Genomic DNA, 22,320 nt, shown 5'->3' with positions numbered 1-22,320 from the left:
GCAACCTACCGGGAACCTCACAGAAGAATACCATGCGCATATGCGGCCAGGTAGGTCATAAAATGAATATCTGCAACGTAAAAGTGAGTTGCGTTCTCTGTGGATATCGCGTATGGTGGGAGTGTTGCATATAGTGCAGGTTCGGGCGATGTGCCATCTTCAGAACACAATTGAAAAGAGTCTGTCTGCAGAGATAAAATCCATCTAGTTCTCATCAGTGAACAGTGCCGGAAAGGGGTCGTGCTTCATGGAGCTGCGATTTATCAGGTACCACTGCTAACTGGGTTCAAGACAGTACCCACCTTAGGATTCTTGCTCAAGGACAAGGGAATGGTTTTGTCTGGATTCAGTATTTAGGAGTAACGTTTTTCAACATCTACATAACACTGAATGAGAGAATGCCGAATTTTCGATGCAGGCTTGATGCTCTGGAGGACGTCATCCTAGGTCCGGAGAAGCAGATCTTGTTTCTCTATGAAAAAATTGGAAGAGGCAATACTTTTTGGTAGACATATACAAACTGGTGTTCCATTAGAGTCCAGACTTACTGATGCGTGCATTCAATGTTTGCCCGAAAGCGGGCATTTTCTTTCCCCGCTGGAATGTGCTGAGGCTTGCGCTAATCGGCAAAGGGAAAGGAGAGTTGCCTATGTATACCAATCGCTTTGTATGGTAGCCACGGCTGGGAAAGTGCTTGAAAATCAGGAGGAGTAAAGGAGTAAAGTCTCTGAGCGATACGTGCACCCGAAGACTTACCTCCAAGGCAGTTCGATTTTAGGGTAGGAAGATCCACAGTTGATGCTGCCATGAAAGTCATAACTGCGGTTGATCAAGCAGAGAGATACACAGCCACCGATCTCTCAATCAGTGGTACTCCTTTTAACGCTTAACGCCTTGATAAATGCCTTTAGTTCCGAAAGATGGAAGGATATTCAAGGTACACTAGATAATTAATTCCACGTGCCAAGTTATCTTTTATGGATATTGAGGTATTACCTGAGAAACCACTTACCTTTCTATGAGACGCTAGAAGATCAGAGGAGAATAGGGATCACTTCGAGGTAGCAAAGGAATCCATCCTAGGGCCGGTCCTCTGGAACGCTTCTTATGATAGTCTGGTAAGACTCGACATGTCAGAAGAGTTGCGCCTGGTCGGTTGTGTAATTGATGTTGCAGCGCTTGCTGCCGAACGCACTGCTCAGTAGACGTAAAGCAGATTTAGCATATTGATGGGTCGGGTAAACGAATGGATAATTGCTCATGGTTTCCGCCTTGAGCTGGAAAAAAAACGAATTAGTCACCCTTACTAAAAAGAGAATCGCGACCCTATGTGTCCTTAAAAATTAACAAGATTGCAGTTGGAGTTTTGGTCCTAAGTTGGTTAGTGGCAAACATTGTGGATGCTACATCTACCAGATGGCACAAGATGTCTGTTCTACTCTACAACGCAGAGGTGTGGGCGGATGCTCTTGGCAAGGATGTGTATCGTAAGCATCTTATACAAGTGCAGAGATGTAGAGCCTTGTGGGTGGCTACTGTCTATCGCACGGTCTTGAACAGGCCGTGATAGTGATCGTCGGAAAGATTCCCATAGCCCTTCTTGCAAATAAGTGGACATACAAGGGAGAAGAGTGAAGGGAGATGCTTGCTCGTGAAGAACGTCAACGTATATTAAATGAGTGCCAACTCTCTTGGCAAAACGTTGTGTGTTGAGCATTACGGTTGAGTTCGTTTTGTTGTAAAGAAGGTAGAGTTCGATCGGAGGGGGTCGGACAGCGAGGGTCTCTTGGGTTGTCAGTGTTCTTTTCCCCTTCCTTTCCGTTGGTAACAGGAATTCCCTCACTTGAAGGCTCCCTAAGCTAGTAAGGTAACAAATGGTTCCATGCCAGTTTTCTGATGGTATGGAGGCGTTTAATTGGTAGTCCAAGGACGTGTCGTTGTGGAGCACTATACTGGAAAGTTTGGTGGAACTCCTAGTGTTGATAACAAAGTTGCCCCTTTCGCATCAAATAGGTAGCGGAAGATGGGACATTCACTGAGAATGAGGAGGACAGGGTACACCTGCTTCTCAGAACTCATTTCCCGGGGTCCTACCCCTCGGCGGCAGGCGACAATAATCTGCCTGACACCCCAACAACGAATAAAAGGGGAAGGAAAGAGAGCTGGAAACTAGCAAAAGAGGTATGCTCAGAAGCTAGGCTAAGATGGGCAGTGGGAACCTCTCAACCAATGAAGTCTCCCGGAGCAGATGGCATTTTCCCAGCACTTATCCAGAGAGGCCTAGGAATTATCTTAGAGTCTCTTCTTCTGTATCAGCTGACAGAGGTACTACGGGACGCCATAGAAGCAAAAGAAATTGCACTGTGCGCGTTTTTGGATATCGAAGGAGCATTCGACAACACATCGCACACAGATAGACAGGATGCCCTGAGCCGCAAAGGAGTGGGAAACACCCTAGCACTCTGGATGGGTAAAATGCTAGAAAGCAGACAAATAGAGGTACAAACAGGTACAAATTCTATTATCATGAACACCACTCAAGGCTGTCCACAGGGCGGAGTACTATCGCCGCTGATGTGGAGTATGGTAGTGGATGAACTCCTGGACGTGTTAACTAATACTGGAATACAAGTCCAGGGCTACGCGGACGACATTGTTCTAATCTGTAGGGGCAAATATGAAGATACCCTATGTGATAGAATCCAAACTGGATTAAGGGTTACTAGTGCCTGGTGCAGGAAGGTGGGACTGCGGACCAACCCAACCAAAACCACCATAGTACCATTCACAATGATTACCTATGGAGCGGTAATCTGGGCAGAAAGAACCCAACTCAGCACACAAGCCAGGGAATTACATAAGCTCCAAAGACTGGAGGTCCTTCTGGGATTAACCCCTCTCCATCTGCACATACAGATGCAGGCAAGGAGATCAATATTCAGGATGGCCGGTAGCATGAGTGAGGCGGGGAGCTGCCTAAATCGAAGGAAGATTGATATCCTTTCTAGGCGGTATCCCGAATTACTGATACCGAGGGACAACATGACAACGAGGTTTCACTTCGATAAGAAGTTTGAAACACGTTGGAGTAACAAGGCAAACTGAGAGAGCGTGGCTGCGACATACGGCTTAAACCAGCAACTGATTACTTGGTACACTGACGGATCCCTCACAGCAGAGGGAGCGGGTGCCGGTGTCATTGGTCCAAGGAAAATGTACTTTAAGCCAATGGGCAGGTACAGTAGCATATTCCAGGCGGAAATTTACGCCATAGACAAATGTGCCTCCTTTAATCTGCAAAGAAACTACAGGGGGCAGAACATAGCTATTCTCACCGATAGCCAAGCAGCGATCAAGGCACTTTGGTCCAACCAGGTGAACTCTAAACTGGTATGGGAATGCCTTGAGAGACTGAATACACTCGGCTCGTCCAACAAGGTCTGGATACTTTGGGTTCCAGGCCATGCTGGGCTGGAAGGCAATGAGGCAGCGGATGAACTAGCCAAGAAGGGAGCAGGGATGCCTTTACACGGGCCAGAACCCTTCTGTGGAATCGGAAACGGTTTCATGGCTATGAATCTAAGAAACGAAGAGAAACGGTTGAGGGAACTATATTGGGCGGGCCTACCAGGGATGGAGCAGTCCAGGGTGCTAATTGGGGGATACGAACCCATGCGCACAAAGGATTGCTTAAACCTCACCAAAAAGAACCTGCGAATCATAGTGGGAATTCTCACTGGTCATTGTCGGCTGAACTACCACCTAGGGAAGCTAGGGATATCTACGGACATTGCCTGCAGGTTCTATGAGGAGGAGGACGAAACCTCTATGCACGTCCTGGGACAGTGTCCGGCACTTGTGCAAAGTAGGTCGATACATCTGGGGGGAGAACACTTAATACCAGATGCAAAGCTGAAACTTCTGGAAGTGGGGAACATACTAAAGTTCCTAACGGTTACAGGCCTGCTTGAGATACTATGATCAACAGGTACACTATAACCAGTAAAAGGGGCACAATAGTTCTTCAAGGACGCGGTGCGACTTTCCCTTAACAGAATAATAATAAAGGGATATAATATCAGCTTCACATCCAACTAAATATCGGCTATACTCAAAGCGCTTTTGGTTTCCAACTTGCTCTATTTCTCTCTGGTCTGCGAAGATTTGTTTGTTAAAAACCTGTCATTTGATCACGGTACTTAATGTTAACTTGAGGAAGGGGTTCTATATTGAGAAGTTTCAGAGGAGTCACTTATGGGTTCGATACCTGGTGATTAAGGGAAGGCGCTCTTTTCCAAAAACTAGGCAGGGGTTGCGCAATCAATATATTATAATGAGTACTCGAGGTTCTGTAGACCATGCATCCTTTTGGAAGGTATCAACGAAGGACCGAATCTCATTGAAAACGAATTTCCCAACTATCTAGCAAAGAGTTTAACAGATTTCAATGTTATCTTGCAACTTTTACAACCAAAACCTGAGAAAGTGGAACTTATTTAACCAATTCCAGGGTTTTATCTGCCTTTTATCGAACTTATCTATAAAATAAAATTGATCTCTCCCAGAGCTCTCTTATCAACTTCTTGTAGCTGACAGGATTCCTTTTGAAAACTCCCAAGTCATCCTGCAACAAAATATTTTATGGATAATAAATATCCTCACAAGTCACTACTATTTTTAGTGCATTCTAGGACTTCCCCGACTATGCAATATCCTGTGAATCACCACTAAAAGCGTGACTACTTTATGTTCCAATAAAAAAGATAATTTCTCGATAAAGGAAAGCTTCTTATTGTTTCATAACAACTGAAACGAACGTGACCCATCCACGTAACTTTCCGCTACAAGGACATCTTGAATTTGAATGGAAATGCCTTCCGGCTTAGTTAATTTCCGATAATTGTCCTTCGTTAAAATTGCCCCAGCCTTGCTGAGTGCTTTATTAGATTCTTCAGATACTTTGTATAGATACAGTCGCGATTACATGCATATTCCATTTCAATTTTTCTCACAGTATTTTATTATCTTGTTCTCAGAGTTTATCGACTTCCATAATGATTGGCCCTCGGCTGAAAGACAAAAATTTATCGAGGACATGCGAATCCTTCCCGACTTTCTGGCACCTGATGAGGAAGAGCGTCTCCTGGAGGAAATCGAGCCCTACTTGAAGCGGATGCGATATGAGTTTGATCATTGGGACGATGTATGTATGTGGATGCCTCCCGTTGCCGAATGATTTCTGGTAATGGGGAGCTGACTGTATCCTTGATGGTCTTACGCCATCTCATCACTCCAGCTTGGTTAGAATTGCTGATGTTGTTGCTGTTGTTGTTATCATTTCAGGCTATCCATGGTTACCGCGAAACTGAACGACGTAACTGGTATCCCCATAATAAAGCTGTGATACAACGGGTGGGTGATATCGCGTTTAATGGGCAAATTATGCCATTTATCCACGTCCTAGATCTGGCAGAAGGTGGTGTCATCAAACCGCATGTCGATAGTACGCGGGTAAGTGAATTTATGATAAAGTTTTTGTGAAAGAAGAGTCGAAAGTCGGGGAGGAGTGATATAAACTTTTCAAATTAAACTTTTATTATGGGGACTGGAGCAAGAGTAAACTATTTTCATTTTCCTGGGAGAGTATTATATGGGTACATAGTAGCCAAGCGATTGAGATACTTTTGGTTTTAGGGATTATATCCATGTGATGCAATGGATGCTATTGACGAATAGAAATTATAGAGGATTGTGGGCTATATTGCTAACATAGTTCAAGGATTAATAGGCCAAATTAAGATAGACTCCGTTTTTCGCCCCTTTCAATGCCGTACGATTGTTACAAAATATTTGAAGTCCTTTTTCAGTGAAGATCTTCTGTTAGGCAAACGTTTTATTCTATAGGTTTTTCCCCCGGTTTTAGTGCTATGGAGATGGTTTCGGAGATACAGTCTTTGCGTAATAAAATAAATGGAAATAAACTAACGAGACTGAAAATTTTACTTAATTTTTATTCAATTTTGAGACTGCTCTCTGTCTCCCAGTCAGACACACCAAGGTGCATTAAACTTGGCTTTATTATATCCCAAACCTCAGTGGATTCAACAGAAATTTTTATGGTTTTCCTTCAATATATTTTCCGTCATCAAGATGATCAGAGCCTGGCCTAACATACATCAAGGCTAATACTTTGGCATTCATCGTAGGCTGCCGTTTCGTGGGTTGTTTTTTATTGGCCTTTTCTAAGTTGATTGGAAGAAATTGGCACTCAAATTTTATTATGGGAACATACAGGTGGGGTATATGGAGAACAGCCCCTGCAATTATGATCCTTGCATGCATAGAAGTTGAATTTTGTGTGGCGTTTTCATGTTTCAATGCCTCGCAGATTTTGGACTGTACATAAGTAATATTGACACCCTTCAAATCAATTGTGTCAATATCATGGACACTGTTGACATAAACAGGTACTTCTGGCTTTGGAGGGGAGGGCTAATTAAAGTTGCTCCTTTTTATTCTCTGCCCCTTTATGAGTGACAGACTTGGGCTCCTTTTTTTTGGACATGAACAGAATAGCAAGAAATAGATAAACTAGAAAGGTAAACTTGGGGTGGCCCTAGCTGCCAAACAGGGTGTACAGTGGTCAGATTACATAAAAAGGTAGGTAAGTAGGTATCAGTGGCCGCTCCGAGGAGCCCAATTAGCGCTGTGGTGCGCCGTTTTGATGCCATAAACTCCTAAGACCGTGATAGCTGGTATGAAAGCAGGGAGACAGAGTGCAGCCGGCTCAGGTCTTCAAAGCCAGCCCGTAGCGTTCATGAAGAAAAGCAGCTCTCCCACCCTGCAGCTAGAAATCTGTCTGAGATCTTCAATGAATGGTTTACCCAGTGTCCGTAGCCTGATTCTAGCTAGAGCTGGGAAATCGGAAAGGAAGTGCCTGAGGGTTTCCCACCTTTCTCTGCAGCTTCGGCAATGTAAATTTTGGGGTATGCCGAGCCTGGCGGCGTAGTCCCCTATGGGCCAGTGCCCCGTGCAGACCGCCGTAATCGTGTGCGCATTTGCACGCGTCTGGCACAGGAGTTCTCGTGATCGTGCTATATTATAAGCGGGCGAAATCCTCCTTGAGTTGGCACAGGTGGTAAACCTTCGCATCTAAGGCCCGCGGCTGCTAAGTAGTGCGAGTAGATTCCACCCTTGACAATCGCCAGCGAGACACCGACTGTTCCTGCCGAAGGACTGCCAAAAGTAGAGCCTCGACTGGCCAATCCACCAGCCCGCTCATTCCTATGCCCCGGAATCATGGGGAGGGTTACTTTCATGTTCAGCAGGTTTCTGCACTGTCCCACCAGCGTGGAGGATATCGTCGCGAACTACAAGGCCATTAATTCCGCTTGGCTGTCGGTCAGAAGTTACGCTTGGGGCTTGGATCATGCTCCAGCCATCGACAGACTTCCAGTATCGCCAGTACTTCCGCTTGGAATAAACTGCCGAAACTTGGGAGACCATACGACTAGGATATACTGTGTATATTCGAAAAACCCCCGCAGCGACTCCACAGACCATCCTTGATCCATCGGTGAAGAATACTGTGTCATAACTTTGCAACACATCGCCGGTCTTTCACTTTGCTCTGGTTGAAATGTCCACAGCAAAGTTTCTCGTCAAGTTCAGCTTGCGTGTAGCATAGTCTGTGGGGAATGCCTAGATTTCCCGAGGTACTTTGTCTAGGATATTAATGTGGCCGTAGGGTTTCACTGTCCAGCATCCGGGCTCACGTAGTCTGACGGCAGTGCAAGCTACAACGTATTTAATGTGGAGGCCTAGCGGAGGAGATGCAGAAGTGCATTGAGAGCATCTGCTGGGTAGGACTGCAGAATCCCCGTAGCATCTGCACACACGGTTCTTTGAACCCTATTATGCTTCACTCTATTGTATTTTTTGCTCAAAGCTTACCACCATACAATAGAGCCGTACGTTAAAATTGGATGCACCACAGTTGTGAACATCTAGAGAAGCATCCTCGGCCGGAGACCCACTTATTTGCAGGCCTTTTTAATCCTCAGTTCTATGTTAAATCTCCAATTTACTTTTGAATCCAGGATTACACCCAGATACTTTACATTGGAGGAGAACCAATCTTTGTTCATTCAGTCGTGGTAAGTAGAATTCAGGTATCCTTTTCTTGGCGGTGAATAGCATTAGTTCTCGCAACGCTCCTTCCATGATGTCGCTCATAATGGACGGAAACCTCTCTGACACTAATATCACCAAGTCGTCGGCATACCCCACTACCTTCACCCCGGTGCTGTCCAATATTCTTAAAATTTCGACCATCACTATTAACCAGAGCGCTGGAGAGATGGCGCCACCCTGGGGGATGTCTTTGTTCACAGTAAAGTGCTTGCCTCCCAGATCCGACTGGATTATCCTGGTATTTAGCATGGATATAATCTAATGCGTAAGATACCCTTCCAATCCAATACCGGTCAAGGCTTCTTTGATGGCGTTGGTACTAACGTTGTTGAATGTTCCCTCTATATCACTCTACTGCAGCGACCGCTCAACCGTGCCAATTACTTCGTGGAGAGTGGTTTTCGTGGATTTACCTTTGAGGTAGGCATGCTGGGACTTAGAGAAAGACGTTTTTCCATAATCGGCCTGAAGTGGATATCCAGGATGCGCTCTAGGGTCTTCAACATGACAGAGGTGAGGCTGATTGGTCGAAAGTCCTTCGTGGATTCATGGCCACGCTTGCCTGCTTTCGGTATGAAAAGCACTTGTGGATGTTCAAAAGAGATACAGCTCCGGCAAATTTCACCAAGCTACGGCACAACCCTTTCCTGCTGCTTCTGTAGCATGGCTGGCATTATACCATCTGCACTCGGAAATTTATATGCGGAGAAGATGGTATAGCCCAGCCTATCTTATCCTCGGTAATTACCGATTTGATAGTCTCGCGCGGTTGGGGTGGCCGTAAACCCTCCAAGCAAGGCTCTAACTCACAGTCACCCTCGCTTTCGGGAAAGTGCTTTCGAACCAGCAGTTCCAAGTTTTTACCAGAAGATTCCTTCCAGGAGCCTTCCAACTTTTTAGAAAGGATGGACTTCTATGTTCCTTGGGCAGACTCTGACTGATCCTTGCGATTTCGCTGGTGCTTTCGATGTTCTGATAATTGCCCAACCAAGACCGCTTCTTGGCCTAATTGATGACCAACTATGCCTGTAACAGATGTTGAAGATTTCCCTGGTTAGCTTCCTCAGGTTGGAGAGATCTTCATTCCACCGCAGTAGCAGTGTCTTCTTGCTGTATTTAACAGGACACGAGATTTTAAAGGCGGTATCGAATGTCTTTTACAGAGCGCCGACCTTCAACTCCAGTTCGTTTGCAGTGCCAATCTTGGCAATTTGCGCACTGGAGAGTTTGTTCTTAATTATGTAGCCCAACTTTCTCTAGTCGATCCTCTTGGGGTCTCTGTACGGTTTGGAGACCTCTACGGCGAGATCTAGACTGAAAAGTATCGAACTGTAATCTGAGAAGGATCTTAGGTGAGACACTTTTCAGTTCTTCAACCTAAGAATTGCATTGTCGGTTAATAGGGTGATATCAAGGACCTCCTCCCAACCGTTATAGTTCTCCGGGCTAGGGAAACGAAAGGTTAGTGTACTGTCCCTGTTACACACCGATATATTAGCAGTAATAATAAAATCAAAAACTGACTCACCTCTCTCGTTGATTTCCGAGCTCAACAGTTTGGTCTTCTTTTTTGTTATGGCGCTCGTCAAATGTTCTAGTTCTTCTGGCGGAGCTGATCGGTTATGAGCCATGTAAGCCTAGGAAATGTACACATTCTCTGCCCCGCCAGCTCCAGTTTGATCACGACTAGGTCAGTGGAACTCAGGTCCGCATACAGAAAAGCGTGCATACTCTTCTTTGCGAGGATACATGGTCTAGGTCTGTCCTGATTAGCGTCTTCTGTGCTGTGGAATAAATTAAAATATTTGCTTTAGAGCCCTTTGATGGTTCGGTCGGCTCCAACTCAAGGCTCCTGTACTAGTGCTATGTCGGTGTTTCCTTCTAGAAGGAAGACAAGCAGATTAGCCGAGGCGCACTTCAAGTGCTGCAAATTTATTTGCGTTACCCTTAGTATGATCTACTTGCATAGGGGGTTCGCCAGTCTCCGTCGGACTGTCGATCCTTATCTCCGTAAACAGCTCGTTGGCGGCGTCGTTTGGATCCAGGTCGTCGTACGGTTTTGCAGAGCGGAAGACTTTCACCTTTGCGTTCTTGATTTCGAACCGCATTTTATAGTCGACCTTTTTCAATGCCTCCAGGCACTCTCCGTTTATACGGAACAGAAAAGGTTGGCTGTTTGTCTGGGTTTCCCTCTAATAACCGAGGAGGTGGTTGCGAATGCATATTTTTTTGAGCTCCAATCTTTGACTCCAGCTCATTTGTAGTACCAATGCTACTAATTAGCATATCGGAAAGTTTGTTTTTGATAACTTGGTCGAAGTTCTTCCAATCGACCCTCCTGTGTCCTCTGAATGGGTTGGAGACCTCTACAGCGAGATTTTAATCGAAAAGTATTCAACTGCGATCTGGGAAGGATCTCTGATCAAACACTCTTCAGCTCTCCACCCTAAGATTTCCACTGTCGATCGCCTAGTCACCCTAGATATCAAAGATCTCCTCCCAATTCTCATAGCTCCTCGAGCTGGGCTAATGAAACTTTGGTATACTGCCTCTGTTACACAGCGCAGGTTTTCGCAATCAAATCAAAGAGAGACTCACCCCTTTCGGTGATTTCCGAGATGGTGGTGGGCGTCAAACGTTTTAGCTCTTGTTATGGAGCTGATCGGTCGTGGGTCATGTAAGCTGAGGAGATATACACGTTTTCTACTCTTGTTTACACCTGACCACCATGGCTAGGATACATGCTCTAGGTCTGTCTCGATCAGCATTTTTTGTGCTGTAGAATAAATTGTAATGTTTACTTTGGAACCCTTTGATGGTTCGGTGTCAACAAATAAGGGCTTCTGTATTAATGCAACGTCAATGCCTTCCTCTAGGGGGAAAACCAGCAGATTAGTTGAATACTGCGAATTCTCTGCACTACCCTCAGTCCCATTACTTCGTCAGTGTCCAGTGTCTTTCTAGCAGCTCATTGGCTGGTTCCAGGTCGTCGTCCGGTTTCATGGGGCGGAACATTTTCACTTTTGTGTTCCTAACTCTGAAAAGCACTTTATAATCTACCTTTCCAGTGTCTCCAGGCTCTCTTCCTCCATGCGGAGCAGAAAAAGTTGGTTGTTCATCTAGGTTTTTTCCTTGTTGATGCATGTCCACAGGGATCCTGAGGTTTTGAAAGCGCAAGGATTGGGCGAACTTATCCTTATCCGGGGGGCGGCGGCGGCGCTGGATGTCAAAAGTACATTCAACTTGGCCAGCTGGAACAGAATTAAAGGGGCGTTGGCTGACATTGGTGTCCATGGGGATTTAGCGAATTTGGTGGAAAACTTCCTCTCAGAGAGGACTCTCTGGTACGGGACGGATGAGGGCCCAAAACAGTATATTGTAACAGCCGGAGTATCACTGGGATCGGTACTTGGTCTCCGTTGTGGCATATCACGTATAATGGGGTGCTTGCTCTTCCCGTCGCAGAGGGGACTAGGATTGTCGGCTTTGCTGATGACCTAGCTGTGGTTGTCGCTGAAAAACACCCAGGAAATGCGGAGGTCTACGCGACGGAAATAGTAAGAGTGGTAAAGTCGTGGCTAGAAAGAGCGAGGCTGATCTTGGCGGACACGAAAACGGAAGCGGTCTTAATAACGAACCGCAGGAAGAATAACACTGTGAAAGCGGAAGTCGTCGGATATACGGTCGTATCAAAGCCGACTATGGGGGTGATAATTGACATCAAATTGAGCTTTAATATTGGTGGGCCGAAACAATGTCGGAGGTTGCTTCTAGCCGGAGTGGTGTGCTCCATCCTGCTCTACTCGTCATCGGTGTGGGCAAAGGCGTTTGTAAACTCTCAGAGACGGAAGCAGGTGAACTCGGTTTACCGGCTGATGGCTTTGAGATTTTGCAGTGCGTTTAGAATTACATCAGATGCGGCAGTATTGGTGGTGGTAGGTATGATCCCCGTCGACATTCTGGCGAAGGAAATGAGTATGGTGTACCATGCAAGACGTATGGAGGGGTATACAGAGCGTAGAAATACGGCATGGTCAGAGTCGCATGATTAGTGGCGACGCAGATGGAACGAGGCTACGAAGGGTCGGTGGACACCCAGGCTCATTTGCAACATTAGGGTGTGGCTTGAGCGGACACATGGGGAGACCAACTAACACATTACCCAGTTCCTCGTGGGACACGGTGGTTGCTACAAGCAGTATCTTCACCGCTTTGGGTTGGATGATTCTAAGAATTGTCCCAGATTCTATGGCATACCGGAGGACCCAGAGCATGTGATATTTCACGGCCCAAGATTTGCAATGGAGAGGAGGAACCTAAACCAAGTGTTAGACAGGAGCGTGAGCCGGGAGAACTTAGTTATGGAGATGCTGAGATCCGAGTAGAACTGGTTTACGGTTTGGTCCGCGACCGTGCAAATACAAGAGGAGTTGCTGAAGGAACAAAGAAGGAGGAAAGCCGAAAGGAATAGGAGAAGGACGAGTGTCTAAGGGCAAACTTACCCCGCGAAGTAATACCTAAACGGTGGTATCGCGGGGCTGGAGCTGGAGAGAACGAGGGTGGTTTTTAGTGGGTGCGAATGCCACAAGCGCCCGCTGTAGTTTCGAGGTTTGTGCGGTGGAGCTAGAGTGAACGTGTCTTTCTAAGATTTTCCACCTCCGTGTACGAACAAAAAAAGATACCTTGGGCACTTTTATTGTCGGTGATTGCGGTTTCTGTGACCTCTCGTATTTACCTGAGGAGCTGCGAAGGGCTTTTGAAGCTTCGCTCTAATTTCGCGTTCAGTTTGAGCATACGCTTTTTAGATGAGGTGACAAAGGATTACTGGTCTATTTTTGAGATGATAGTATAATATGTCAAAGACCAAGTGGCCGGAAGGGTACCTTGTTGTAATGCCACCGGAGAACATTTATCCATATAGTATGTTGCCCAGGATCAGTAGGTAAAAACGTTGACCCACAATCACCTCACGGAAAAGCCAATTTGATTGTGGAATTCTTTGTTATGCTAAGCATAGTCCTCCTATTACACTCGGGATGATTTAGGGCATTGCTGGATTGGTAAAAGGGTTGGTACAGTTTCAAGTTATTTTTCTAGCTAGTACCCGTACGTGTTAAGTACAAAGGTATGAGATTTAGGAGTTGCTTTGCTTCAGCTCTTTCCTAGCATAGTGTTAGGGAATGTCATTCCTTTATCGACAACATTTGACGCCGTTCCAGGGGGAGGGAGCTTGGATTTTCTCTAAACTCAGTGGACTCTTTCTATGTGGCCCGCTCATTTCCTTTTCAAATAAATAAAAATTCGGTGTGCTGTCCCTTTTGGAGGCTCACGCCAGCTTTCGGACGTTGAACCAACCTATCAGATCTTATCCTGATTGTTAGATAAGTCCTTCAGGCAGTCGAAAGTTGCTGCAGTCAGATGTCCATATCAATCGGTAGCTAACTAGTTCAGCAAGATATCGGAAGCTTCCTGGATCATGTTGGCGTATCACTTGGTATCGTGTCTGTTGAAATTACTGGGCTGGTGAGCTAATCGGATTTTCTGTTATATAACTCTCTTCAGTGTTACAACACTGTTAGGCTGTTAGAGCCCAGGGATGTTTGCTATTCTGCCTGAAACAATTCGTATCTATTTCCGCTTGACGTGTCAGGACTATGGTCTGGTATTTCTAAGGGAGGATCTAGTCTTTTTTGCAGCACACTTTGCCTCTATTAAGGAGTCTACGTTTTCTTTATAGGTCAGCATGCAGGTTGATACATTTACCTTCCTTGGAGGGATGCAGTCCCGCTGAACCAATACCCACTGCTTTATCCTGGCGCTGGTTAAAATAATCCTTAAAAAATCAGGCATTATTATCATAATTCTCCACTTTACGAACAACATTGTAAATTAAGGTCATTTAATATGTGTTATCCGCACGTTTCTAGCAGCTGCTAACCAACCGTCCTGTTTTCCTAAAGCCAGGGCTCATGTTATTCCTTCTCCATACATTGCCTTGGTCGATTTGAAGGGACTCGGCTCGTATGAATGAATGAATGAATTAAGTTCACCCTCCCTTTCTTGGCACGTTGTCCAGACCACGTACAAGGAATGGAATAAAAATGAGAAAACCTAATGACCGACACGTAAATGAAAGTACCTGGAAATAACCCTAAGTATTCCCAAAATTGCTGTTAGTTTCCAATAGGCCAAACAGTGCAGGATGAAAGAGGGAATGGAATGAAAACTAGGAAAATTAGGATTTTCCGACTTTCGGCTCATTCTCGCATAATGAGGTCACATTTGTTGGCGTTTGTGGTGTATTGATTATACAAGGACACGTACGTTTTCCAGTATTGTGGATCAACTATAGCTGGGATGAGTTTGCTATCAGACAGTGTAATGCGGTTGCGGCGTGTTGATGAGACCAAATACAAACAGGGGAGAGATGATAAGGACGAGAACGGGAGCGGAGGTGATTCCGATTATCGCTCGCAGCCATTACCAACACCTGGAAACACTTCAGAGCACAATTTCTATGCTGATATACTACTTAAGCGCCGCTCGTTATACATTATGAGGTAAGGACGGCTCTCACTGCTTGGCTGATGTATGTTGAAACTAAATTTGCGTTATATCCTTGATACCATTTTGTTTTGCAGCCATTCGGCGAGGTACAATTTCACACACGAGATTCTCGGCAATGATGAGTCCCAGTTTCGGAACAAGCAGGTGAACAAAGGCCGAAGAATTTCAATTATTTGCAGAAATGAGCCTGATGACGACGACGCCTAGTTAGATGGGGAGGTCCTGGCCGGGACGAAAAATCTACGGCAGGACGAAGATTTTCATGATGATTTGGTAAAATAAAGCGTAGAGTAATATTTTATGACTTGGTTTCACTTTTATGGCACGTGGGTCGTAAGATTAGGTAAACAAGGGCAGACGTATCCTTGTCGCTCGTACGGTATGAAAAGTTAAATGGATCGCGTTGATTTATTTTCCTCCATGATATACAGCTATTTTGATGCTACTACTCCCGGGAGTTTGGGAAGTTCCCAATCCGAGAAAAGTACATCCTTTTAATTTGTGGGGAAGTCCTTGTTCAGAACACGTTAATACGACTCACGTGAGGAACTCTTCCCCTTATACAAAAACTTAATCCGTTTTTATTGCTAAGTTTTGCTGGCAGAAAAAGTCTACCTTCGAAGCTAATATACTTTAAGTATGCCATGTGACTGTGATTTTGTTCCCTCCCTTTCAGGTGAACTTCAGAAGTTTCGCCAAAACAACACTCAAGGACTTTTTTCTATTCGGCAACATGAAAACATGGATATCTCCTCTTCTATCCAATCTGAACTACACACAAATCAAGGACCTAAGTGTATATGCCAACATTCCATTAATGATTATCCTGTTCCTGTTCAACAACACATCGGATTATTATTTAGATACAAGACTGTGAGCATTCCAGCTAAATGATTATTGTCAGACAACGTCCGTTCGTGGTCAAGTTCTTGACCACAGAAAACATTTAAGTAATGGATGGAGGCTAGGGCTAATCCTGTTTTATGCACAAGTAACTTTGCCCGAACTGAGCAGTTGAAGGATGAGTTTCGGGGGTAGGATTAGGCAAGTATTAGGGTATATGCAACATCTTCTTCCTAATGAAATTCAAATTCATAGAAAGCAGGATTTGAATGAGGAATATGTCAGTTCTCCTTGTAAGTGTACTTGATGGAAAACTAGGAAAACTAGGGACTACACATAATAGGTATTTGGATTATCACTCACTCTCTGAAAGGACCTAGTCAAAAATATGAATAGGAATGGGGAATATCCTTGAAAGGATCCTTTTGACTTGATGACATAATGAGCCCAGCTTATTAAGAGATATTGACGTTGTCTATGCTTTTGAGGAGTAGCCGGAACAAGATAAGATAATCAGTATAAGACGATGATTTGATATTTGCTATTGGGGATAACACCGAGGATTTAGGCTGGCTAGTGTTGAAGATAGTTTGATTGTCTACCGATGTATTCAGCTGCACGTTTACTTCTTTCGTCCAGGTAGTGTAGTGGATGCTGTCATGGAGGCTGAGACATACAGTGTTGGCCTTAACGGGGCAAAGCACATCAGGAGGTTTCCAGAATCGACTTTTTTGATTGCGGTGAAGAGCGACCTGCTAATAACCGATACACGCCGGAACACACAGGGAGTCCCCAGAGACATCGACAGAGAGCTCTCGACGTCGAAGGGGTGATAGGAGCCAAGCTCTGTCAAGGTGGTAGTTGTCACATGTATCAGGAGCTAGCCCCTTCGGGACCCTGGTCAGGTAGTGTGCATTGAAGCGGTATTAGTAGACTGAGTTGTACTGAGCGAGCGCTGATTCATCCGTGAGTTCCGAGATCAGCTAATCGTAGGTTAGGCCGCAGCAAACTGGGGTAGGGGCTTTGCCCCGGCAGGTATACCCATTCCTGACTATTGCGGCCCGCTCCCTTGCACACCATGCGCTGACAAACAACTTAAATGGCGAAGACAAAACAAATCAAACGAGGAGATAGTGGAAGTGGAGTGTGAGCTGGCTGCGTTTATACGCAGAACGAAAATGCGCCGCTCGCCCCAGTCCCCAGCGAAGGACGCAACAAGGGCTCAAATACCCGACCAGATATCTGGACGCGCAAACGTAGAGGAGGACTCGCAATTGATGACGGAAACCAAGACCATACCACTATGATTTGTGCTATAATTGTACAAAGTGGCATAGTGGAAACTGCCGAAATTAACCAAATGGTTTCGAATATAAGCCGAGTGGGAGCGGTGTCGACTACTCTGGTGCAAGCTGAAGAGGAAAGGCTTATTAAGAAATGCGCGACAGTTGTGAAGCGCATGCTATCTGCGACGTTCCTCCAGAAAAACGTCAGCAAAGGGGTGAAAAACGGGCTAACGGTTATGGAGGACCTCCTGGACAGAATTTCATATTATAGGCAGACATGGAGAATAAGAGAAAATCCGCAGGAAACAGAAACAACCGCGCTTCCTGACGAGAACACTACGAGTACCAAACCGATCGCAGACAGCCTATTGCAGAGCGAACTGGGGAAAACCGGAAGGAGGAAGGGACTTCTGAAGGAGACTTCACTCAGGTACTCTCTAGGGCTCAAAAGAAGAAGGCGAAGACGATCAAGAGACAACACGTCGCGCGTTGCCCGCACTGCGGAGCGGTGCCCAGTTTTCAGAGTAGAATTGGAAAGAGCTAGGACGCGGTCAACATGATTCCCAACTCACAAATCAATATGCACCGGAGTGCAACCGCTCACGATTTGCTAGTTCGCTGCGGAGACCAAAGCTGATTTAATACTCATCAGTGAGCAATACCAAAACAAGGACCCAGTTTCATGACACCCTGGCATATCAAGTACCCCTGCCATCTGGGGTCGGTACAGCACCCCAAGGCCGAGGGGACTTTTTTGTGTGGATTTGGTGTTCAGGAGGTGGAGGACGCTATTTTAGGCACAGATGGACGGATTCTGGTCGGGGGTGACTTCAATGCTAGGGCATTTGAATGGGGCATGCCTCACACAGGCTCCAGGCGGAAACGAACTGTGGAAATGGCGGCGAGAACTGGACTGGTTGTCCTAAATACCAGACTCACCCCAACGGTCCGGCGCCCGGGCTGCGGGGGAAGCATTTCAGACGTAACCTTCGCGTCCCGATCACTGGTGTCGTTGGTGGACGGGTGGCAAGTTCTGAAAGACAAGTGACCATTACTACATTGCCTTCGAAGTGGTGGAATCAAACTCTCGGTGCGCATGGAACGTTGCGAAAGTGAATACCGGGAGGTTTGTTGAAACTGTTGGAAAGTACTCCTGGGGGTGGTGATGCTGCAGCCGACACTGGCATAAATTCAGTTATGAACCTAATAACGACGGCCTGCGGAGCCTCCATGGGCATCGAGACGTGACAAACCTTCTATGTATTGGTGGACAGTGGAAATTGCAGAGCTTCGGAAGGAGTGTCAGAGGCTTCGCCGCTTAACACAACGTCTAAGCGACCGGGAGGAGGCATGCACCATAGTGACGGAGTAAAAATCAGCCAAAAGGAGACTCCACAGTGCAATAAATAAGAGCAAAGCTCGCTGCTGGCAGGATCTGGTCGACGAGGTGAATGGGGACCCCTGGGGACTCGGTTACAATTAGTAACCCGAAAAATCGGGGCTCTGAAGAAACCCTGTTCACTTAAGGCCGAGAAGATGGACCGCATTGTAAGGGCACTATTCCCTGCGCACCGAGTATGGGATGATGACTTTGGCGCGGAGAGGGCAGAGGACTGTCCACTTTTCTCTATAAAAGAGTTGGAACAGGCAGTTCTCTGCATGAAAGGCAAGAAGGCGCCTGTTCTCGATGGTATTTCAGCAGAGGTATACAAACTGGTAACGCCAGACCTACTGCTCGGCGCATTCAACGCTTGAAAGAGGGAACTTTCCCGGCTCGTTGGAAGGTGGCGAGGCTTGCGCTGATCCACAAAGGGAAAAGTGACCCCGAGTTGCCGTCTTTATATCGCGCACTATGTACGCTTGACACTGCAATGGAATTGTGGACGACGCCGATCACACTTTTTTTTGTGGGGTTCGTCAGCAGCTCTTTTCAAACACAGGGGATCTCTTCAGACAACATTTTCGAAGAGTGCTGTCAGGTGGAACCCATTACGTTCGGGTCCTTCTCGTTGCTTCGAAGATAGCGCTCGACTGGTGGAGGGCTCGGATGACAGGGGGATCCTTGAATTGACAGTTCCCTTCCTCCTCTCCCCTCCCGTTGGTGAAAGGAAATCCCTGATTTGAAGGCCTCGTAAGGCGGGACATTTTGGGGACTAGCCCGAAGTAATGTGACAAACGGTTCCTGGTTAGCTCGTTGACGACGGGCGGGGAGTGTTTAGTTGGTAGTCCGGCGACGTACACTGTACACTGTGTGTGTGGATTTCTGCAGTTTACACCTCCTCGTCATTGGCGGCACATTGCTAGAGTGCAGAGCCTACCGTAAGGTCAATTGGGTTTCAACTAACCGGCACCGTACGAGTAATCAGATCCACCATTTCGCGATCAGTAGTAGATTTAGAAGTTGGGATGGCTGTCTCCTCGCAAAGTTCTTTATCCTTGCACCCGAACTTACTGCATATCTGATACTTCTACTCGTACGGAAACCGTTTTGATTGTGACAATTGGAGGGGTATCTACGTGCTCCCTGCCGTTGCAAAGATAATAGCTAAAATAATCCTGGAGAGTATCAAAGAACAAATCGAAAGCTTGATCGACACAGAGCACTCCGGATTGCCACTCCGGATCGAATCATTTTGGAACCGTGCGCGGAGTTTAGATCTTCGTTGCATCTGCTCTTCATCGATTTCGAGAAAGCTTTTGATATCATGATCAGGGAATGCATCTGGAATGTTCTACGCAGGATGGATTTTCCGCAGAAACTAATAGATATTATCAGGGCAACATATGATGGCGCCAAATATCACGTGCTATACTGTGGTAATATCTCGGCGGATTTTGATGTCCAAAGCAGCGTCAGCCAGCATTGCATTCTATTGCTAATATTATTTCCTCTTGTTATCGATTACGTTCTTCATGTTGTTTTGTCCAAAGGACGTGGAGGAATCGAATGGACTATGACATCTTTCCTCAAACACCTCTACTACCCTGATGACATCTGTTTGCTCTCTCACCGGGTCATAGACCTTGGCCAAATGGCTTAAGATTTGCAAATAGAGGCAAGTAGAGTTGGATTTAAGATAAACACCCACAAAACCAAGGTTGTCAGTGTGTCGAGTCGCCGCACTCTCCCTATCTACATTAATGGGCAGAGCATCGAAGACGTTGATCAATTTGTACATCTAAATTGCGTGTGTTTTGCTGACGATGGCACCGAACTGCATTCTTTTCAACACCAATATCATTTTGAAACTGTTCCGTGCTAGTGTTCCCTTTTGTGGCTATATAGTAACCCCCACAATCACCCGAAGATTCCAAGCCTTCGTCAACGCCTGCCTGGATCGTATGCTCGATACTTGCGCTTGCCTGATACTATTATAAACGAAGAACTTAGTCGGCGCACAGGCCTGGCATCCCAAAGCAATGTAATCCGAAGGCGGAAGTGGTAGTTGATAAGTCATACATTAAGCAGGCTTTTTTTAGAAGGTGGAAATCTTCAAAAGACTCTGATCTGGGCACGCCGTGTGGGGTTTTTACCCACTAAAATGCTGCACGCTGTGTCGTCTGAGACGGTCCTGAAGGTAGAACATACCCTTAAGGAGTACTTCTGTAACCGTACTCAGTTTAAGTGTATTGCCTAAAACCTGCAGTGCCTGCCCCAAATTGGGACTGCATAGAGCATGATAGAGCTCACCACCCTGGCTAGCAGCCTGCATGTATGCCGCGGGCCTCTTACGTTCGGCATCATCCTTGCGAGAGCCATACTCGTGGTGGATGCTCCTTTACAAGTATGCTCTATGTGCTGCTTAAAATTAAGTCCTCCGTCTAGCATCACCCTCAAGTATTTGATGACCGGCTTGGAAATGATGATACGATTCCCGATTCTAATGCAGGCGTAATTTCTTTTGTGGCGCTTAGTGACGAGGACCGCTTCCGTCTTTTCATCCGCGAGTGCCAGTCCAGCACTCTCTAACCAAGCCTTAACAACACTGATTGTTTCGCTTGAGTACAACTCAGCAGCCTCGAGATGCTTTGTGACCACAGTCATCGAGGTAGGTGGGAACACCAATCGTCGCCAGAGACTTTTGGCCGAGTTAAATACATTCCTCACATCCAGGGTCACCACCACACAATATTTGCTGGTATAGCCCCTTCCGTGAATTGTATTTTCGGCCAAGCCAGTAACCATTTTGATGATATCAATAGTTGATCTGGATTTACGGAACCCATACTGCCTATCTGAAAGGCCTCCTTGGCTCTCGATGACTGGGAGTAATCTATTATAAATGACTCGCTCCAACATTTTCGCCATAGTGTCTAGAAGACATATGGGCGTATAGGAGGACGGTTCAACTGGAGGTTTGCCAACCTTAGGCAACAGCATCAGCTTCCGCCGCTTCCATGGTGCAGGAAAGATACTCTCCGACATGCACGTTTCGAACAGCTTCGCGAACATATCCGCTCTACAGTTGACGGCAAGTTTGAGGGCTTTATTCGTTATGCCGTCAAGACCCGGGGCTTTACTGTCGCTTATTCGACTGCAGATCTCCAGCAGCTCGTCTTTGGTGACTGGCGGAATCGGCGTCACATTCAGGGGGTGCTGGAATGTGTCAGTAACCCCCTCTTGCTGGGGAAATAACCACTGGATTATTTTCAACAAGAGTATAGAGCACGCGATCTGCGGAGATGAATGGGCTCTGAATCGTCCTGCTACGATTTTATAGGGGCTTCCCCCTCGGATTTATGTCCGCTTCCAAACAGAGCTCCTTAAAACATTGCCCCTTACTCCACTGGATGACAAGCTTGAGGTTCTTGCGAGCTTGCCTATAGGCTCGCTATCTTGCCAGGACATGTCACGCGTTAACGCAGGGCCGACAAAGCTCAGATCTACAATTGAACCAGTTCCTCCTTTCCGATAACTTTTTATATCGCCTTCGTTGGCCAGAATCACATCCAACTGAGCGAATGCTTCTAATAAGCACCACCCCCTTGCGTTAGTCTCTCTGCTGCCTCACTCGATAGCCCACGCATTAAAGTCATCGGCTATCACCTTTGGAACTCGTCCCTTTGCGTCGTGAATAAGATCGTCTAACAGGTCTTCAAACTCAGGCAGTGTGAGGCTCGGTAGGGCGCAACAGCTATATATGAATGTACCGCTTTTTTGCCCACACAAAGCCACTAGTCGTCTGACCCATGCTATATTGTATGGCTTGACGACACCACCGTCAAAATTTCTGTACGGTTTACTAATGATAGCAATCTCCATCGCGGATTCGTAAGTGGTCTGCGCAAGCAAATCTTGTGCGACCCTGCAGTGATTAAGGTTTATTTGTATTAACCTTATTTTTTGATTGCAGTTAACGCCTTCCTAAATTCTGGGCATTTACCACTTCCGGCAATATGCCGGTTATCCCTTCCCTCCTTTTCTTCGCAC

General features: G+C 46.2%; 1 protein-coding gene across 1 annotated transcript in view; it reads left to right on the top strand.

Moving 5' to 3' along the window:
- LOC119653742 (alpha-ketoglutarate-dependent dioxygenase alkB homolog 7, mitochondrial) overlaps nucleotides 1-15,061 on the top strand; it is a 73,622-nt gene extending 58,561 nt beyond the window's left edge. Inside the window, exons 3-6 of the mRNA XM_038058666.1 lie at nucleotides 5,037-5,203; nucleotides 5,344-5,511; nucleotides 14,527-14,753; nucleotides 14,835-15,061. Of these exons, the coding sequence (XP_037914594.1) occupies nucleotides 5,037-5,203; nucleotides 5,344-5,511; nucleotides 14,527-14,753; nucleotides 14,835-14,967 (695 nt within the window). The 3' untranslated portion in view covers nucleotides 14,968-15,061. The remainder of the gene's footprint in view (nucleotides 1-5,036; nucleotides 5,204-5,343; nucleotides 5,512-14,526; nucleotides 14,754-14,834) is intronic.
- The last annotated feature ends 7,259 nt before the right edge of the window (nucleotides 15,062-22,320 follow it).

Source organism: Hermetia illucens, chromosome 4 (assembly GCF_905115235.1).
Source record: "Hermetia illucens chromosome 4, iHerIll2.2.curated.20191125, whole genome shotgun sequence".
In the NCBI taxonomy this organism is placed as follows: domain Eukaryota; kingdom Metazoa; phylum Arthropoda; class Insecta; order Diptera; family Stratiomyidae; genus Hermetia; species Hermetia illucens.
The sequence above is the reverse complement of the archived record's forward strand: the minus strand, read 5'-3'. Positions and strand labels throughout refer to the sequence as shown.